This window comes from Saccopteryx leptura, chromosome 1, assembly GCF_036850995.1.
Source record: "Saccopteryx leptura isolate mSacLep1 chromosome 1, mSacLep1_pri_phased_curated, whole genome shotgun sequence".
Taxonomy (NCBI): domain Eukaryota; kingdom Metazoa; phylum Chordata; class Mammalia; order Chiroptera; family Emballonuridae; genus Saccopteryx; species Saccopteryx leptura.
In genome coordinates this window covers 370,105,881-370,128,105 of record NC_089503.1, presented here as the reverse complement: position 1 = coordinate 370,128,105, position 22,225 = coordinate 370,105,881, and the positions used below count along the sequence as shown (strand labels likewise).

The window sequence follows — 22,225 nt, the reverse complement described above, 5'->3', positions numbered from 1 at the left end:
CTAACACTTTTGTGAAGTATTTGTGATAATACATAAGACATGCATGCTCAGCATTGGTTACTCTTCTCATGGGATTGAGGTCAAAGCTGATAGGCTCACAGCCTTTTTACATGGGTACCAAAATGGGTGTGTATGGGCTGTGGAGCTTAAGGCTAGCTTCCAGAGACTCAGGGCAATTGTAGGTCTAAGAGGACTCTCATCCCAAAATAACTCCTCCACTGGCCATTCCAGACATCACGTTCCTACATTACCCTTCCTTTGGGATAAAAATGTTCAGCTTTCTTCTAAAACTGTACATGATATAAAAAAAGGGTAATAAATTGACTCTTTGTCATAGTAACTGGTGCTTATATAAGTCATATCACCTCGAACAACCCAATCACGAAGGGACCCTGGTATTCCCTTTTGCAACAAACACGCATCGAGTTGTGCATTTCAGAGCTGCCAATGGAATTGGGCTTGATAAAGTAAATGCTAGCAGAGCCTGTGTTATTCATTCAGTTCTTTGAATTGGCTTTCTTGGGGTGACATTGACTGATAAAATTATATAGGTTTCAGGTGTACCATTCTATATATATCATGTGTATGTTGCACTGTGTGTTCACCGTCCCAAGTCAAGTCTCCTTCTCTCACCATTTACTGTCCCTTCCCCTCTCCTACCTCCCCCACCCCCTTTCCCTCCTGTGATCATCATAGTGTTGTCTGTGCCTATGAGTTTTGTTTCCTTTGCTTAATCCCTTCATCTTTTTCATCCACCATCCCAGCCCTTTTCTCCTCTAAAAGCTGTCAACTCATTCATTTTAAAGTCTCAGAAAATGGCGTTCCCCCCCCCCCCATACTAATAGGTATTCCCTCATCTGTAAGTTTCTTATGCTTGGTCAGAGAATAGTTTCTATCTGAGAAACTCTGCTTTGATCATTGGTAATTAAATAATAACTGGATATTTTAATCTAGTAACTAGTTTTTATCAGAATTTTCAATGATTGGTTTTAGTGAAACAAGGATTTTATTATATAATACTGTGAACAAAGAGACACTTTCTTAGAGGACCTCTTAACTTATTTGCTTACTTCCTAATATTACCTACATCTAGGACTTCATTCATTTTGAGGAGGGAGAAAGGTGGAGGCAGAGGAAATAGGCTATTTCACATATGACTTTGAATCTGGAGTGTCCTTGAGCCCCTGCTTCTACGCTTGGTGGCTGACAAGAAAGGCAAATGTGGTCAAGCCAGTCTGGCTCAGTCCTGTCCTTTCCCCCTTTGGCCCAGCTCATTACCACTGTTGTAAATTATAATGCTCACTTAAAGATATATTTCTGCATTATTTTCCTTGTAATTTCATTTTCTTTATTCAATTATTTCTGTTCAAACGTTATGCCCAGTTTGAAGATGCTTTCAAACACCCAGTTCTGCTTTTTTCCAATATTCACACTTATCAACATTCATAGGTAATCTCACAAGATTGTGGACTATACTTATTGTATAATATTGATGTCTAACTCCTGCCGAATGGCAGCGCATGTTTTGGAATTGTTTGTGTTTTAATTTACCACAGATATTTGAGGTGAGAATTAAATCTAAGATTTGAATGAGTAGTTTTGCTTTTGGATTCATATAATTTGATATAGATAATTTATACAAATGGTAAAAAATTCAAACGTTACAAAAGAGTATATGGTGAAATATCTCCTCTTCTCTTTGTTCCTCAATCATTCAGTTCCCTTTCTGGAAGAAAATAAATGTCATTGGTTTCTCTGTTTCCTTCCAAAGATATTTGTTACATGCATGGGTTTTTACTATACATATTTTGCATGTTGAGTCTTTTTCACACCTTATATTAGTGTTCTTTCCCCCCCATGATTACAACTTGTCCATTCTTTAAAACACACATGATATTCCATTGAGTACATTATAATTTCTTTAACCAGTCCACCACTGAATAATATACAGATGTTTTCAATCTTTAGCTATTACAAATAACGCTGTGGAACGAGTAACCTCACACTTAAATGTAAATAATTCTGCAGATATGCAAGCACAGCTATTCAATAAATTCTTAGGGATGTGTTGGCAAGGTCAAAAGACAGTACATTTATAATATTAGAATATTATAGGGAAATTGTTCTCCATGGTAGTTGTAAATTTATTATCCCATCAGCAATGATATGACAGTACTTCCCTGTACTAGAGTTCAAGCAGAGTACTATCAACTTTCTGATCTTTGTTAATTTGATTTGGTAAAAACAACCAAACAAACAAAACTACCTATATTATATAGGAGGTTAAGTTTATTATATTCTTAAGAATATGTCATTCATGAGCTTTTCTATATATTTATTCACTTTGTCGTTATGGGGTAATTTTTAATATTTCTCTTATTTAATGTATACATACTCCTTATTTGCCAGAAAAATTGGCTGTTTGTCTCTGATATGAATTACAAAGTTTCCCTAGTCCTGCTTTGGTTTGTCTGTTTGCTGTTAAGAGTCTTTTGTTTCTTTGCTTATTCGTTCAGGTCTATGTTCTGCAGAACATTTCGATATGAATGTAATCATATTTCTGATATGTTTTATTTCATGGCTTATAGTTTTTATTATAATGCTTTAAAAGGCCTTTTTTATTCCAATATTATAAAAAATTTATCCCATGTTATCTTCTAACTACTTTGTAGTTCTATTTTTTATGTTTAAATCTTTGATCAGTCTGGACCATATCTTCTCATTGAATATATGTTATATCAATAGATCCAGTTTATCTGTATTTCCCCCTGATGGCCACCCAGTTGTCTCAACACCTTTTATTGATAATCCATCTCTTCCCTACTGATAGGAAGAGCGAACTCCATCTTACACAAAAATCTCCCTAAACACATATACTCTTTCAATAGACTGATGGCTTTGTTTCCCTAATAATGCTGCTTCAACTTCTACCACCACATCTTCCTTTTTGTTTCTAGAGTTTATACTTTATCAGTCAAACAAGGCAGTACTTCTCATGCAAGAGCCCAGAAGGAGGCCTGTATAGTTTGATATTAACTCTATAGAGACTGCCTTTCTTATACTTGGGAAAAATAGATAGTTAATCCCAACTAAATGCTTTCAAGTCACCTGAGGGTGGTGGTTGTCAACACTAGCTTGCGATTCCTGCAGGAGCTTTATTTTATTTTATTTTTTAAATTTTTTTATTTATTCATTTTTAGAGAGGAGAGAGAGGGTGAGAGAGAGACAGAGAAGAGAGAGAGACAGAGAGAGAGAAGAGGGAGGAGCTGGAAGCATCAACTCCCATATGTGCCTTGACCAGGCAAGCGCAGGGTTTTGAACCGGCAACCTCAGCATTCCAGGTCGACGCTTTATCCACTGTGCCACCACAGGTCAGGCATCCTGCAGGAGCTTTAAAAGATGCAGATGCCCTGGTTCCAAAGATGAACTGATATGTATTGGAACCCAGAATTTGTTTTTTAAACTTTCAGGTTATGGAAATAGCAAGGGTTGAAAAACACTGCCTTTAATTATAGCATATTAAGGGGTCCCACTAATATAACAATATACTCTACTTTTGATGGGTTTGCTATATATTTTTATCTTTGTAGCAATTCTTTTTTGCTCTAGTTTTTCACTATATGCTTTGGGAAGGGTGCCTTGCAAACTATGGTTATAACTAACCAATAAAATATTTGAAAGCTTTTTTTTTTTAAACAAATGTTTACCATTAAAATATGATATCTATTTTTTTAAAAAAAGAGGATGTTTACTGAGTACCTATTATGAATTAGGTGCTGTGCTAAGTGTAGAGTATAGAATGGGGGACAAAACTCTCACTTTTAAAAGCAAAATGTTGGCATTTAAACAAAATTATCATTAAATTAGGGGAAGTACCACATATTAAGGCATATTTCTGTATCATAGATTTATAGATAATGTTGTAGAGTACATATCTTTTAGAATAGTTTGAAAAATCTATGATAGATATATTAACTTTGTCCTTAAGCTCTAGGGTTTACTGGAGCTGAATATAATAAGATAATTTATTTAATATAATATCCATGTGTAAAAATATTCTCAAATTTGCTTTTTAATAGGTACTTTTTGGAATAATCCCTTATATAGACTTAAATGTGCTCTTGCCCAGTACCTGTAAGTAAGACTGAAATCATACATATGTGACCAGAATAGAACACATGTGAATTGCTGTTTCCATTTAATAATATTGGGTAGTGCAATATTAAGTGAAACCGAAATTGTTTAAGGCAATATTTAGAGTGACAGTTGGTAAGAATTATCTCGTGAGTAACAATGTAGAAATGTCCTTTAGTACAAATCAGTTTTAGGTTTTGATATTTAGTTGTCTAAAGTACTTTTTCCCCTAAAATACAATAATTTTAAAGGTAGAGAAAAGGCTTAAAGATTATATAAAAGGTTGAAAATTAGGTGTATTTATTTAAAAATGCATTCAGATCCGCTTCTGGTAAAATCATGTGGAAAGTAGAATATAAGTAAGATGAGCAGTTAGTTTTTCTCTGAAAATGTGTTCCCATTAACTGTCGATTTCTGGAATGCATTAATTATTGCCATTTAAATGTTTTCTAATAATTTTGCCTTAGTTTTTCACTTAGCTTTGCTTCTCAGTGTGAAATGTGACTAGCCTGAAACCAGGGAGCAAATTCTATTTTTCAGTTCTTTTTGTGTTCTGTAATTTCACTTGTGCTGGCTTTTAGAGAGAGTTATTCTCTACAAGTCACCAAGTGCTGCTGTTACTGCTGAGAAACAACACAGCCCTTAGCGGTGTCCTCTTCTTTAGAAATAGGGATAGCACTTCTGGGCACATAGAGCCTAAAGCCTTGCACTTAGAACACTCCTGTCCAAGCCTAACACTAACCCCCAAACATCCAGGCATCCTACTTCTAAAATATTTTTGAAATGATATGAAACACAATGGGTATACTTGTCAAAGTCAGTGTGTTGTTCAGTTATGTGTAAAAAAAAAAAAAAAGGAATAGAGGACTGGGTTGTCAAGTGACACCATGCATTGAAATAAAGGAATCGCTTAAAGCTGTTCTAAAAAAAAAGGAAGAACAACTAGGACCTCCCTCCTTATCTCACACAGAAATAAGGTGAAGGCAGCTGTACTTTCTGTATGGGAATAGAAGGGAAAATGTCTACAGATCACACTTTTTAGTACAGGTTACTGCACCTGCTTATGGTCCTCATGGGTACTCTGACCCTCCATGGACAGAGATGCTCTTAGAGCTTTCTTTTCACAAACCGGTCAAATCCCCAAGCAGTTTACTTATATGCTTTTCTGATCCTGACATTTCTATTTTTTTTAGCCTGCTGACTCTAAGACAGCTGAGGTAGAGGACTTAACTATAGATTTGTCATCGTTACTGAATGTCACATGTATTTTAATTCATGTATCCATTTATTCATTCCTCCTTGGGTCCTCACACACAAAGCTTTTGTGGCACGAAGTACACATTTTAACTACATATCAGAGTGTCTTCACTTGCCACTTCCTTTGATGTAGCATTGCTGTACATCCGGTAACAATGTTACATCTCAAGCAGGAGAAAGCAGTAAACAGAGCTAAGGAAGGAAGGGTCTGGCTGTCAGTGTAAATGTAAATAGCAGCTGTTCCATTCAAACTGTTTTTAAAAACGACCACACGGTGAGAGCTTTGCATAAAATGGGCCAGATCTGCAAGAAGCAGGTTTTAGCACTAAATTTAAGAGGCGTGCTGCTACCCTCCTGTTCTCACTGTTGCACTTCCTGCTATTGCACCAACAATAGGGGGGGAATATATATCTATGTCTACATTACAATGTTATTTAAATATCTATTTCTGTGTGCATATTGCAATAGGCAGATCTATCAATATGCATAACTAGACCTGCTGTACAAAGATGACACTGTGAATGGTGTTATTGTGTTAGCTGCAAAATACTAATGAGCCGTAAGGTCACGTGACTTTATCCTCAAATCAGGTGCCGTGGCCACTCTTTGATAGATATCTTTTATCTCCAATTTAGAATCTTCTGAATTCTCACCCTTCTGTTATTTTTCTAACAAAAGTAACCATCCTATATGGCATTGCAATGTCCTTTTTAAAAAATATCTTTGTGCCTTTTTTTTTTTTTTTGGCCAAATATGCACACATTTTTTTCTATACTTGGATAGGGTGATAAACTGCTAGTATTAAGTGCTTTAAAACTATTGCTTGTACATTGCAGCTTTAATCAGGACTGTGACACTTCAATCCACAACACTACCCAGACGAATAGGGACGCTTCCCATTTAGTTATGCCACCTTTCTATTTAAAGTGACGAAAAGCATGGCTGTTTTCTACCACATGGATGTAAAACCCCTAACAGAAAAGACCTGCCAGAGCACTGGAACACAGGATGGGTGTAGGGGAGCATGGTGGGAGAGTTCACCAAACACTGTCTGACTTAGCATGTTTGCCTCATTCTACTGTTTATATATTAAACTAGACTCTTTCAAGGTCTAGGACAGGGCTTCCCACATTGAAGGAATGAAAAAAAAGGTAAAGACTGAGTGAATGGATGAAATAAATGAATGACAACATTAGTCTCTATTGGTAACATAGATAAAAATTAAACACACGCATAAATACAAGGGATTAGTTTTAATGCTTGCTTAATATTTGTACACATTAAAACTTCAAATCAGGATACTAACTAATATCTGCATATACATTTACTTTTCTGTCAGATAAACCAGGGCAAGGACCCGACCAGTTTCTATTTACTCACTAGGTATAAATCATACAAATCAACCATCATCAAAGAGTTTTAGTCTTGTTTCTTCTTAATATACCTCAGGAAATACTTTTGAGATAAAGCTTTTAGGGAAAAAAAACTAAATATTGAACCTACTTAATTACATCATGCTGAAATCTTTAGGGAGATGTGTACTGAGGTTTATAATCTACTCTGAAATGCATCAAAAGTAATATGGATTGATGGATGGATAAAGGTAAAGAAAAATGAACAGATATGTAATAAAGCAAATTTAGTGTAACATTAAGGATGGACACAGGGGAATTCACTGTCAAAGTCTTTCAATTTTGCTATACATTTGAAATTTTTTATAATTAAAATGTTTGGGAAAAAAAAACATGTTACAACTGTATTTTATCCTGTTTCCTCTTAGGATATTTAGTTATAAAAAAAGCTAGATATCCAAGAATAATTTAAGATAAAATTACTTTTAATTTTATATTTCCTCAGCTTTAAACAACCCTAAAATGTTTTCCTGTTTTCTATTATTGGTAATTTTCTTTGTTATTCTTTATGAATATGAGTTTCCCAACCTGAAAGATGAATATTTCTTGTTTCTAGAGAAAAATAATATATTTACCAAGGAAAATATATGAAAGTTTTACTAATATTAAATAAGCCTATTTTATATAACTATAAACTATTATCATTAACCATTTTTACTTCTTCCTGGTATTAAATCATCCACTACTCTGTTATTCTATAAGCATAAAGCAGTATACAATCTATTGCATCTTAGACAGTTACTTTGGCTAATCACTAAACAAACATCTTGAGATTGAATCATCAAGCCTGACTTTTTACATTTTTTTCATGGCAAAATTTAGTTGATCTTGTGATTCTTGGATCACCTCTCCTTGGTTACCACCTTCTCTTCCATTGAACTTATGTGAAACATTTTATCTCTAACACTCATTTGATACTTGTAATACAATGGCTTGTATTATATATAATGTTAACATATGTCAATAAACATGTACAGATGATAGATAATGCTTCTATAGGTACAGTATAAATTATAAAGTGCTACTAAGTGTTTTTGCATTTGTTGTTATTGCTGCCCTTGTACTGGTAGGACTGTTCCCTTCCTGGAAGCAGGGTGATCTTTGGTGTCTTTTTATATCCTCCATTGCTCCTAGGCAGCGCTGCACCTTGAACAAAATAGAATCACTCTCTCTCTCTCTCTCTCTCTCTCTCTCTATATATATATATATATATATATATATGCACTGAAAGCTTGCTTTTCATATGTTTTAATGGTTGAGTAAGAGTTGGGATGGAACTTAATACAAAATACTGTTGTTTTCCAGACCAAAGTCCATCACCAAATCTTTATCAATAAACTATTTTTACCTCATTCCTTAAAAATTTTCATAATTAAAAATTTTAAGATTCTATAAAAGAACCAGTTATTTATTATTATATTATACTTAAGCACCATATATGTTACAATGTACTTGAGAAGCATTGTACAGAGTACTGTGAAGTATTTAATCCTACCATAAATCCTGATAATGCTACTATAATTGTACAATATACTCTCTTTAGCAACGTGATGGTTTGAAATTGATATAGTCTATTTATCTTGCTTTCCAAAGTGTTCCAACATCTTTGGAAAAGTTATTTGAACCCTTTGCCAGTATTTGGATAGGTCTCATGGAAAAGATAGCTGAATATTTCAGATATACAGAGAATAGGCTATAGGTTGAGCAGCAACAAAATGACTACATGGAGCTTTTCCCCAAGGGCATGCATGTGTAGAGTCTCAGATGTTGGTCTTGTCTAATGGTCAGAGACTCAGAGGGAGTCAAGACTCCGAGAATGTGGTCCTGGGTATTCCCCTCTATTCTCCAAATACCCCTACCTGGTAAGTAGCTTCTGTTTTTCAGTTTCTCCTCATCCTACCCCATCCTACTGGATCACCACAAAAGTCCTTTCCCTGGGATTATTTATAATGAATAAGAAAAATGACCCATCTGATCGCAGCCAGGAATGGGGCTTGAGGAACATATAAGGTGTTACTCTTACTGAGTTTGGTCCTTCCTGAGAAACTGATTTTTATTGTCTGCCAACAGGGGAGGCTTTGCACTTGGCTCGGGATTTTGGCTACACTTGTGAGACAGAGTTTCCAGCCAAAGCTGTAGGAGAACATCTTGCCAGACAACATATGGAACAGAAAGAACAGACAGCAAGAAAAAAGATGATCCTAGCGACCAAGTAAGCTGATCGGGGGAAGCCTCAATGTGCCTTTATCCTCAGTGTTTCCATTTTCCTTGAATGAAGGAAAATAGTCATAAAATATCAGTTCTTTAAAACAAGAGAGGTCTCATGCACCAGCAGCTAGATGCATTCAACAAGGACCCTCCACACCCCTCTTGCACCTACAGCAAGAATTACAAACTGCCCTTGGTTTGTGATGGAGCTATTGTTGACACTGATGGAAGTTCTTAGAAAACCTCTCCAAAACCTGCAGGAATTTGTAAGAGAATATCATATTTGGGAGATACTACTTCATGCAAATATACCTTTGGTTGTTATGTAATTTGACATAAGCCACTCATTATGCCTTAATAAGTGAGGATAAAGATCTTAAAACACTAACAATGTTAGGTAATGTGAAAACATTGAGGACCTAAGTGCATGAGAGATAACAGGGAGACCTCTGGGACCCAGGATAGCCATCAGTGACTATAAGTAAGAAAACAGTCCCTGTATCACCCACCTCCTGTGGTGATATTGTCAAAAAGAAAAGGTATAATGTATAAAAAAGCTTCTGAAACTTGGAGAAAAGTCTAATTAAAATTAAAATTAAAATAATGAGGGAAATAATGTAGAAAAAGGAAAACTTGCATAAGATGATTCAAATTTTCTCAAACTTGAAGTTCTTTGATAATTAATAAAAGAACTGCCATTTATTGTGTAAAAACCCTGCAGAAGCATAAAGAGTGCTACAAGTCATGTTCAAATTTTTTAAGAACTGTCTTTCAGGTAGTAGCTAATTCTTATTCTCTTATGTATATTAAAGTAAACCATTGCTACATATAGATCATTAATAATCTTAACTAACTTCCTAGGTCTATACTCAGATTTTAGAACTAATAGTCCCAGGTGGTTAAATTATCATTTATAAGTTAGTTTCTTACTTGGCAAAAACTTTTAAAGAGAAAGCATAAGGAAGATAGAAACCATGTTAGAAACATGGCCATTAAAAACTGATGAAAAAATGACAAGATGTTAGTTAGAATTTAAATGGGCTGAAAATGTGTAAAACCAGAAGTATATATTCCTTCTTCTGCTGACTTCTAATGTAACATAGATCTTTCTAAAGATTTCAGGTTTTACATAAGATACCTACTATCTAACAGACTTGCCCAAGATACTTGAGTCCTTTATTTAGGACTTGTGCTGCTTATGTCTGTGACTGAATGGGTTGAGGATATATTTATGCATTGCTCTATGAGAGTACCAGAAATTCTCTTAACTTGCCCCAAAGAGAAGGTAAACAAAAGGCAGGGACAAAGTAGAAAAGAAAAAAAAAAGAGATATAAAGGAAAGGGGAAAGAAATAGCAGAAAGAATAAAGACCAAGAGTTAGAGAAAGAAAATTATAAGACAGGTATAGTATTTGGATGTAAAATTTGGGGATAAACTCTATGCTGTGGAAGGTTCTGAACACTTCCAATGGAAAGGCTTATACCTAGACTCTCTGAATGGTTTATCTCCCCGGGGTCTCCACTAGTGTCAGTTTCTACTCTTTTCTTCTTCAAAATAGTTCCTTGACCCAGATAGGTCTTTATCCATCATCTTTTAGTTTCTCCAGAAGGAACTAAAAGTACCTGTAGTTAGTTTGGATCTTACAACAAGACTTGTTGTAAATCAAGAGGAATACACAATGCTAGAAGTTCGGTAGTATCTCCTAGGTGTTCTCAAAGCATAATGTCATTCTAGCTGGCAGATTCAAATGGATTTCCCAATATGTGTACCCATGTGACACAGCTGAATGACACTGCTGTCCCAACATACAAATAATCCAGAAGAAATCAACTTCATATTTTCTACCTCAAAATTACTTCATTGTGGTTTCAATGTATATATTCTAAGTCGTTCACCCCCTAACCCAGAGAGATCCTTCCTCTGGTTCTCCTTTCCCCAGGAATGGTTATACCTCTTTGCCACTACCACTTTGACCGCCATTACCATTCCAAACACAAATCCATTGTCTTGGGCACTTCTGTTACTCTGTTTCAGTGTTTGAGAGTCAGTGGATTCAAACTGGTGCTGAGGTTTTGTTTTCACAGAAATCAGTGTTAGAAGAACTTAAGGAAAGTAAGAGAATTACCTCTATCTTTGTCAAAGTTATGGTAAGACATCTATTTTAGAATGGTAGATTCCATTAGGGAGTCATAGTTTCCTTTATCTCCTGGGATCTAAGCCAGGTATATTATTTCAGGTGTATTTTGACCTTTGATTTTATAAAATATTGTAAAAACTTGTCAATCTTTTTGATTCTTCTGCCCATAGCTGAACATTTGCAGACCATTAAATGACAAGAAAAAATTGAGTTCAATAGTTTCAATGACCCTATTTTACATGAAATATATAGGCCATAAACATTTAAAAATTAGGAAAGAGTCTTTATAAGTTTTTTGTTTTTTGGTTGTTTATATCTATCCTGTTTTCTTATTAGGTAATATACAACAAGAATTAAGAATCAGAAACTATGCCGTCATAACAAACATATACGATACCAGTAGTCATCATTGTAAGAAGATAAAGTAGGAGTTATGCAGGAATCACATGTCTTTTCTGCAACGTGCCAATGGATTCAACACATGTGCTGGGTGGTTTCTAATTGTCCAATGGTAAAGCATTGGCTATTTTCAATTAAAATACTCAGAGTTGAAATTAAATAGCCTACATGGATATCCATTGCATTCTCACAGCTCACCTTGATTTACAAGACTGTGACAATTGTGTCAAAAATATGTCCAAGATTCAAAATTGCTGATGTGCATTGGCAGATTGGCTTCCATATTTCTCTTTTATCTCTCTGAATAACAGATTCAGTTGTATCTAATTATATTGCCAAGCATATAATTGTGTAAAGGCCCATTGATGAAGTGCTGTTAGCCTCCTGATTCCTCTTTATTTTTAGTGCTTTGTTGATTTACCAAAATACTTTGGTGTAATTAGATAGTTATTTATGAGGAAAGATAGCAACTGAGTCAGACAATTTTTGAAATCTAAAATGTACTAGACAAAACATTTATTTGATTTATGGAAACACATTTAAACCTCTTCATTAAATTTAGGACTAAATTTGATTAAAATTTGATCTACATAAAGGTAAAGCAGAATAGTTATCAAGTTTTAATTGAGTGCTTATCATATCATCAATCATCAAAAGGAGAAACATGAACTTTTAAATTTAGACATCAGCTAAAAATTACATCTTTAAGGAAAATGATATAAGTGATAAAGTTAGAACTTACGATTCATTGAAGACCAACTTGTGTTACATAATTTATAATGTGACATTTTTGTTTGAAGAAATAAGAATATTTCTTATTGTAGCTCATAGAAAACTTTAAGAATAAAACTAAGCATAAAAATAATAAATTTGTGTCATCATGAGATGATGATGATAAAAGCCTAAGAAATAGCTACAAAATTTTCATCTGTTTTTAAGTCTAGAAACTGTCTGAAGTCAGTGAGTTAGGAAGCAGAATCAAATATCAAAGACTGAGAATTCTGAAACTTCTCCTGATACAACTTTACATGTGGTATCAGTGGTAGTCAACCTGGTCCCTACCGCCCACTAGTGGGCATTCCAGCTTTCATGGTGGGCGGTAGCAGAGCAACCAAAGTATAAATAAAAAGATAGATTTAACTATAGTAAGTTGTTTTATAAAGATTTATTCTGCCAAAATCAGATATAAAGTACTTGGTAAGTAATTATTATTATATGCTCTAACTCGCTGTAACTCTGCTTTATAAATTTTATAAAGTAAAGTTACTTCCCTACTTTATAAATCACCATTACTGTGGAACCGGTGGGCAGTTAGAAAATTTTACTACTAACAGAGATATAAAAGTGGGTGGTAGGTATAAAAAGGTTGACTACCCTGTGTGGTATAGTTGAATTGCTTAGCTTAAGTTAAATTTTTTCACACTTCGCCTTTTCCTCATTTCTACATCAACTTTAAGTTTGTTGTAACTTACTGTATTGTTTATACAGTAAGGAAGTTGATTTGTTAACTTATAAATTAATTTACTCAATTATCCAAATAATTTCCTTATCATAACACAAAATCTGTGTTAGTGTTTTGATCTTCATTTTAATTTTTTTTTTTTGTATTTTTTTTTCTTTTTCTGAAGCTGGAAATGGGGAGAGACAGTCAGACAGACTCCCGCATGCGCCCAGCCAGGATCCACCAGGGGCGACGCTCTGCCCACCAGGGGCGACGATCTGCCCACCAGGAGGCGATGCTCTGCCCCTCCGGGCGTCGCTCTGCTGCAACCAGAGCCACTCTAGCGCCTGGGGCAGAGGCCAAGGAGCCATCCCCAGCACCCGGGCCACCTTTGCTCCAATGGAGCCTCGCTGCAGGAGGGGAAGAGAGAGACAGAGAGGAAGGAGAGGGGGAGGGGTGGAGAAGCAGATGGGCACTTCTCCTGTGTGCCCTGGCCGGAAATTGAACCCAGGACTTCTGCACACCAGGCTGACGCTCTACCACTGAGCCAACCGGCCAGGGCCGCATTTGAATTTTTTAATACATATATTTTCGTCTGATAGAAAATTTTAAAACTCTTTTTTAAACAACTCCAATATTCTGTTGTAATAATGAATCACATTAATTGCCTACCCAATAGTAATTCATTTTGCTAGTCTGAAAAATGATAGCACAAGTCTGTATTAAAAATTTTAGTTAGAAATTTCCTAAAAACAAAGATAATGTAGTCAACTATTAAATAACACAAATCACAACCAATAATGTTGCCCACAAACATTTTCATTTAATGCCATCAAACTCTTAGCTCACATTGTTATTCATCTATTACAAATAGGTTGTACAGGTCCTGGTCAGGTAGCTCAGTTGATTAGATTGTCATCCCCATATGCCAAGGTTGCGGGTTCGATCCCTGACCAGCGTGCATAAAAGAATCAACCAATGAATGCATAAATAAATGAAACAACAAATTGATGTCTCTCTCTCTCTATCTCTCTATCTCTCTCCCTCAAATCAATTTAATTTGATGCAGGTATATAACTAAACCTGAAAGTCAGCCAACTGACTATAAATCAGAACAGAAAAAAATGAAAAGATGAGATCAAATATTCTCAATGAAAGTACACACATGCCAATGTGAAAGCATGGCATGCTATATCTCAAAGACTCAGTCAAATGTTAGCAGGAATATAGAGAGGATCCTGCTTGCTTTAGAGCAAATAAGGACTTATCTCGTTTATTTCTTCCTCTCCCCATGGTCCTCTTATTTTTACTGTGTTCAAAATGAATGAGGCAAATCCTGTGAAATGAAGCAATATTTAAACACTGGCCATAAACCTGAGGCTCATTGTTCATTTAAAAAATCACAATGATCTTTGGAAGAGTTCAGTAAATTTTAGGCGTATAATAATAAACAAGAATCCACTGATTTTAACTCAGTGATAATTATTGATGCTTCAAGACATCTTGCCATTCTTTACTAGAATTTTTTGGTGTTTTTTCTTTGTTTTGATTTTTGTTTTTGTGACAGAGACTGAGACAGAGAGAGGGACAGACAAGAAGGGAGAGAGATGAGAAGCATCAATTCTTCATTGCAGCACCTTAGTTGTTCATTGACTGCATTCTCGTATGTGCCTTGACCGGGGGGCTACAGCAGACCAAGTGACCCCTTGCTCAAGCCAGAGACTTTAGGCTCAAGCCAATGACCATGGGTCATGTATATGATTCCACACTCAAACCAGCGACCCTGTGCTCAAGCTAGTGAGCCCACGCTCAAGCCAGATGAGCCCGCGCTCAAGCCGGCAACCTTGGGGTTTTGAATCTGGGTCCTCTGCATCCCAGTCTGACATTCTATCCACTGCGCCATCATTTTTCCAGGCAGTAGTTTTTTGTTAATGACACAAATGCTTTAAAGAGGAATTAGAGGCTGGGTTCATGCACTTGGAATAAATGTACTATTCTATGCTTTTCTTTGGCTGTATTGATAATTATAGTCAGGACTATATGATTACATTTGGTGATTACTCCTTGTAAATCCAGACAAATAAACCTAATTCCTATCATAGCCTTGAACATGTAGTGGCCTCACTTTATGTTTTTATTTTATTTTTTATTATTATTTTTTTTAGCGAGCGAGAGAGAGAGAGACAGACAGGGATGTACAGACAGGAAGGGAGAGAGATGAGAAGCATCAACTTGTTGTGGCACTTTAGTTGTTTATTGATTGCTTTCTCATATGGGCTTTGACTGGGTGGGCTCCAGCTAAGCCAGTGGCCCCTTGCTCAAGCCAGTGACCCTTGGGCTCAAGCCAGTGACCATGGGGTCATGTCTATGATCCCATGCTCTAGCCGGTGACTCTGCGCTCAAGCCAGATAAGCCCACACTTTAGCTGGCAACCTCGAAGTTTCAAACCTGGGTCATTAGGGTCCCAGGTCATCACTCTATCCACCATGTGGAGTGGCCTCACTTTAGAAGATACATTCTTTTGAGAAATTCCTGGGGAGTCCTTTACTTTACTCTTTAATTACTGTATTAAACTAGTATTTTGTTGTTGTTTTTTTAAAAAAACTTTGTGTTTTGCTTTTGTAGAAGTATATCATTTGGACTATGTATCACAAAGGCTTTACTGTTATGCATCATGTATAATAATGTGGTGATTTAAACTAAAACCAATGATTAGAAATCATAATCAGGCCCTGGCTGGTTGGCTCAGTGGTATAGCATCGGCCCAGCATGTGGAAGTCCCGAGTTCGATTCCCAGCCAGGGAACACAGAAGAAGGGCCCATCTGCTTCTGCACCCTTCCCCCTGTCTTTTCCCTCTATCTCTCTCTTCCCCTCCCGCAGCCAAGGCTCCACTGGAGCAAAGATGGCCTGAGCATTGAGGATGGCTCCACATCCTCCACCTCAGGCACTAGAATGGCTCCATTTACAATGTAGCAATGGCCCTGATGGGCAGAACATCGCCCCCTAGTGGGCTTGCTGGGTGGATCCCGGTCAGGTGCATGCAGAAGTCTGTCTTTGCGTCCCTGCTTCTCACTTCAGAAAAATACACACACACACACACACACACACACACACACACACACACACAAATCATAATCATTTAGAGTAAGGAAAGCAGCAAGAAAATGCTCTTAGATGGAACATGACAATCATTTTTGTGAAGCTCGTGGACTACATTGTGCAAAAGTAATGACATCAAATATTAAAATACAAAGTTAGTCCACATGGGTCTAAAATATAATGCAACATTGAGAAAAAAAGAATTTTCCAAAGTTGACTTGAATCATGGCTCTGAAATAAACCTCTAATTTGATTTAAACTTCTTTATAGATAGGGTATCATCCCAACATCACATTTTAAATGAAACAATAGTTATTCATTGTGATCCTTTTATATAGGTTTTTTCTTATCCTTAGGTTTACCTATGAATAGTCACCTTAAAGTTAACCTTGGTTTTATCAATGCCCCGGGACTGTTACTCATTAGAAAATTTGTGATCTTACCATGTTGAGGGCAAAGTTGCCACCGTGAACCTCATCTGTATGTTGTGGATGGAATTCCGCAGGTTGCTCTATGAAATTTTATCTAATCCTCCTGTAAAAACAAACAAACCTTTAATAAATTATAATGGGATGAACTTAAAGCCCTGTTTTAAGAGTTCAACGTTAGCTCTAAATCTTTTATTTCAGACAAATTTGTAAAGAATTCCAAGACCTCCTGAGCCAAGATAGATCACCCCTGGGCTCGTCCAGACCCACTCCAATTCTAGACCTGGACATCCAGAGACACTTAACACATTTCAGGTAAGACCGATTTTCTAATTGGTTCAGACTCTCTTTTAAAATTGTTAACATTGTCTTTAGTAACACAGACATTTTTGTATTTCTACCATAATTCCATTTAGAGATATGACATGTATTTATATGGTGACTGATGTTTTTTCATCCAAGCCTTTAAGACAGGGGTAGTCAACATTTTTATACCTACCGCCCACTTTTGTATCTCTGTTAGTAGTAACATTTTCTAACCGCCTACCGGTTCCTCAGTAATGGTGATTTATAAAGTAGGGAAGTAACTTTACTTTATAAAATTTATAAAGCAGAGTTACAACAAGTTAGAGCATATAATAATAATTACTTACCAAGTAATTTATATCTGATTTTTGCTAAGTTTGGCAGAATAAATCTTTATAAAATAACTTACTACAGTTAAATTTATCTTTTTATTTATACTTTGGTTGCTCCACTACCGCCCACCATGAAAGCTGGAACGCCCACTAGTGGGCGGTAAGGACCAGGTTGAGTACCAATGCTTTAAAATAAAATTGGAATTCAGTTTGGATAAGAACATTTAATATCTTTCTGCGATTATCAAGAATGTATGACTTTGAAAGTGGACACTATAATTGCAGATAATCACGTTTTTGTATTAGGAGTCTTAACTCCTTTAAATAGTTCTTTATCTTGATTAGGTAAATTTTTGAATGAACTGATCATATGACAGAAATTAATGAGTTATTATAGACTGATTTTCCAGGAGTATAATTTCTACACAACTAGAAACTGCAAATGGTTCCTAAATTATTCCACACAAACATGTTTAAAGTGCTAAGAATGTATTATTAAAGGCATATTTTGAATTTAATTTTTGAAAGACTTTGAAAAAGAATAGAATATTTTTTGTGGTTAACTTCTGCCCTGGATGCAATGTGAAAAACAGCATATAACTATTCAATGCCTTCCAATCTAAAACTTTAGAATTCTATGCCTATATGATATTCCTCATTAATATAAAAATATTTAATCTCTTTTAATTAATCATTTAGTTTAAAAACAATGCTAAGGAAAGAGCAATATACATAAGAATGTTGTGAGAGTAAAAAATAATACAAGTATATGTATTTGTTTTCAAATGTATTTATGATAGCCCTGGTGGGGTAGCTTGGCTGGTTAGAACACTGTCCTGATGTACAAAGGTTGGGGGTTCGATCCCCAGTCAGGGCACATACAGGAACAGATGCACATTTCTGTCTGTCTGTCTCTCTCTCTCCTTTCCTCTTTCTCCCTAAAATCAATCAATACATTTTTTTAAATGTATTAATGATATGACAGCATATCGCTTGTCATATTATAGGCATAAAATGAATGATAAACATTATTGTTATTGTTGTAATAAAACTGTGATGAACATAGTGGACAGTAAATTAAAAGAAACACAACAAAATGTATCACCTTTATCATTTCGAAGTGTGCAGCTCAGTTAAGTACATTCACATTGTTCTGTCACAGACCTTCAGGACTTTTTGTTTTGCAAACCAGAAACTATAGCCATTGAATGCCAGCTCCCCATTTCCTGCTTTCCCCACCCCCTGGCAGTGACCATTTCACTTTTTGTCCCTATGACTTTGGCTACTTTAGATGCCTCATTTAAAGAGAATTATACAGTATTTGTCTTTTTGTCACTGGCTTGTTTTACTTAGTATAATATCCTCAAGGTTCATCCATGTTATAGCGTGTGTTAAATTTTCTTTCATCTAAGACAGAATAATATTCCATTGTATATATATGCAACATTTTGCTTATCCCTTTATCCATCAGTGGACACATGGGTTCTTCCACCTCTTGGCTATAGCAAATAGTGCTGCTGTGAACATGGGTTCTACTTTCAAAATATACAGGGGGTTCTCGGGTTACGACAGTCTTGACATACATTGTTTCCAGTTTACAGTGCTCACTCTCGTAAAAACTTAAAAAAATTGAGACATGTTTCAGCTTATGCCGTTAGCATTGTACTTTTTTTTTTACATTCATTTTTTGTCATTTTTTCCTGTTACTACAGTACAGTGTACAGTACAGTATATTTATGTCCTTTTGCTGTGGCTTAGTTGTGTTTTTATGGTCTATCAGGGGTCCCCAAACTTTTTACACAGAGGGCCAGTTCACTGTCCCTCAGACCATTGGAGGGCCGCCACATACAGTGCTCCTCTCACTGACCACCAATGAAAGAGGTGCCCCTTCCGGAAGTGCGGCGGGGTGCCGGATAAATGGCCTCAGGGGGCCTCATGCGGCCCACGGGCCATAGTTTGGGGATGCCTGGAACTGTGTTAGGGTAGGTAAGTGACTTAGGCTCGGGTGTGTTTTGACTTACACCAAAACTTGGGTTATGTCACTGTCGTAGGAACAGAACTGTGTCATAGCCTGAGGACCCAAGTATACCCAAAAGTAGAATTACTATGTCATATTGTAAGTCTACTTGAGAAACTGCCATACTGTTTTCCATTGTGACTGCAACATTTCATATTCCCACCAACAGTGCCCATTATTTTATTTCATTCCTCCACATCTTGGACATCACTTGTTATTTACTTTTCTAAGTAGCTTTCCTAATGAGTGGGAGGTAACATTCCATTATGGTTTTCTTTTGCATATCCCTAATGATAAGTGATGGTAAGCATCTTTTCTTATGCGTGTTGTCCATTTCTACGTCATCTTTGGAGAAATATTCATTCATATCCTTTGCCCACTTTTTAATCTGCTTATTTGCTATTTTATTGTTGAGTTTTAGGGGTTCTTTATATATTCTGGATATTAACCCCATATTAGATGTATGATTTGTAAATATTTTCTTTCATTCTCTAAGTTGTTTTTTTATTCTGTTGATTATGTCCTTCAATGCACAGATGTTTTTGACATAGTTCAGCTCATCTATTTTTATTTGTGTTGCCTGTTCTGTGTCATATCCAGAAAATGCCTGCCAAGTCCAATGTCATAAAGCTTTTGGCCTACTATGTTTTCCTGTAGTAGTGTTATAGTTTTAGGTCTTATGTTTAGGTCTTTGATCCATTTTAGCTTAATTTTTATGTACAGTGTAAGATAAGAGTCCGACTTCATTCTTTTGCATGTCTTAAATTATATTAAGCTCTCACTTAACATCATTGAGAGGGTATGCAACTTTAAGCAAAATGGTAAATAATGGAAGTGATTTTTACCATAGGCCAATTAATAAAACGAGTTAAGGTCCTACGGTGTCTCATCAATGTTATAGCGAAACAAAGTTAGTTAAGGACCTGTTGTATATCCTCTTAAACAAAAGGCTTAAACAGTTTAAACATTTCCCATTAAAACCAGATTGAAGTCTCCTAATGTAGACTGAATTTAAGTGTGTATATTTATGTTTCTACTGTGTATGTATTCCAAGTAGCCTCAATAGATTCTGTTGTATAAATTTTTTTATTGATTGATTTTTAGAGAGAGAGAGGAAAACATTGATTTATTGTTCTGCTTATTTCTGCATTCATTGGTTGATTCTTGTATGTGCCCGGACCAGTAATCAAAACCATAACCTTAGTATATTAGGATGATGCACAAACCAACTGAGTTATCTAGCCAGGGCCTCAATAGATGATCTTAATAGAGCTGTAGAAGTCACCTTGTTGCCTGATCTTAAAAGAGACTCCACACTTTCTCAGTCTAGCCCTTAAGCCTGGCTTCACAGTGGACTCTCTCTAGGAGCTTTTGAAAAACCTTAAGAGCTTGAACACCCTTTTAAAGATCTGATTCAATGGGTCTAGAATTGCTCTTCGGCATCTGTTATTTTCAGACCTGAAGTCAATTCTGATGGTGAGGCAGCTTTAAGAATCACGGTGCTAGGATATTCCTAGACTATAACGCCCCTTCATTTTCCTTTTTGGAAGAAGAACAATTCTAACTCACCTTTAAAATGAAATTGAGAATAATATAAAGTTCTGTCCTGTACACTAACGCATTAAAAAGATTCGACATCTATTATTCTGCTAATAATCGGAGTAACGATGTTAGCATAACTGCCTACTGACAGTGGTAAATTTATTTTTTATTTTTTATTTATTTATTTTTTTGTATTTTTCTGAAGCTGGAAACAGGGAGAGACAGTCAGACAGGCTCCCGCATGCGCCCTACCGGGATCCACCTGGCACGCCCACCAGGGGGCGATGCTCTGCCCCTCTGGGGCGTTGCTCTGTTGCGACCAGAGCCACTCCAGCGCCTGGGGCAGAGGCCAAGGAGCCATCCCCAGCGCCCAGGCCATCTTTACTCCAATGGAGCCTCGGCTGCGGGAGGAGAAGAGAGAGACAGAGAGGAAGGAGAGGGGGAAGGATGGAGAAGCAGATGGGCGCTTCTCCTGTGTGCCCTGGCCGGGAATCGAACCCGGGACTTCTGCACACCAGGCCGACGCTCTACCACTGAGCTAACCGGCCAGGGCCGGTAAATTTAATTTTGATAGAAGCATAAGCCCAAGAGAAAACTGAGTTAGAACGGCAGCATACCACATCTAACTTTGAAAGCAGTCCATCGGCAGCGTCTGACTTTGCAGGTTTTGTGAGTGCTGGACGGGAAAGAAAGCAGGAGCACGACGGGGTGGGCGGAGAGGACCCTCCAAGTAGTAACATCAACTTGTGCTACTGGTTGATTGGGTCAAAATCTTCTTCCCAATGCAGACCACTGCATTGAGTCCTACCTTATGGGGCAGGTGATTTAGTACCTTAAGAACTGTGGCTTACTTCAGTGGACTGAATATTTAGAGGTAAAGCAAGGCAATGATCTGAACTTGATGGACAACTGTGTCCCATTTTCGGTGGTAGCTGACATGTCAGAGCTATAGAGAAAACTGCACACAGTGACCTCCTCATGGTTCAGAGCCTGGAAAGCTGCTGTTTCCCTCACAATGACAAGAGGCAGGTTTATTCATTATTTACAATTTACCGCGTACCATAAAACATGTGTCTTGCTGATGAGAACACAGCAGACACCACAACTCCTACTGGAATGGGGAAGAAAATGGACTGAACTCTGTGGGAGATCCCACAGATACAATTCCCAGGAACGGCGATAGCCAATCGATTAAGGTAGCCTGGGGCTCCAGGGACAGAACAGATTCAGCTAAGATAGCAATCCAGAGCCCTAACTTTCCAAAATGTTAAGATCTCCTCTTTGAGATCTCAGGAGATCTTAACAACTTCTCCCTTCATTGCCTCTTATGCTCTCATAATTGCATTGAATCCGAAATCCAGCATCTGATAACATGACCAAGGGGAGGCAGTTAGACTACCTTTAATACTCAGTTCAGAGAGAACAGCTTATTAGAAAAATGAGGAAATTTTCTTATTCAGTACTCACTTGGCAGCCCCAAATTCTATTGTTTCTAAAGTTTGACTGTGCTAA

The 22,225-nt window shown here is 36.6% G+C and overlaps 1 protein-coding gene across 1 annotated transcript in view; it reads left to right on the top strand.

The window, feature by feature from the left end:
- Positions 1–22,225, top strand: part of TFAP2D (transcription factor AP-2 delta) — a 61,173-nt gene that overhangs the window by 23,278 nt on the left and 15,670 nt on the right. Inside the window, exons 6-7 of the mRNA XM_066361389.1 lie at positions 8,874–9,015; positions 16,718–16,831. Of these exons, the coding sequence (XP_066217486.1) occupies positions 8,874–9,015; positions 16,718–16,831 (256 nt within the window). The remainder of the gene's footprint in view (positions 1–8,873; positions 9,016–16,717; positions 16,832–22,225) is intronic.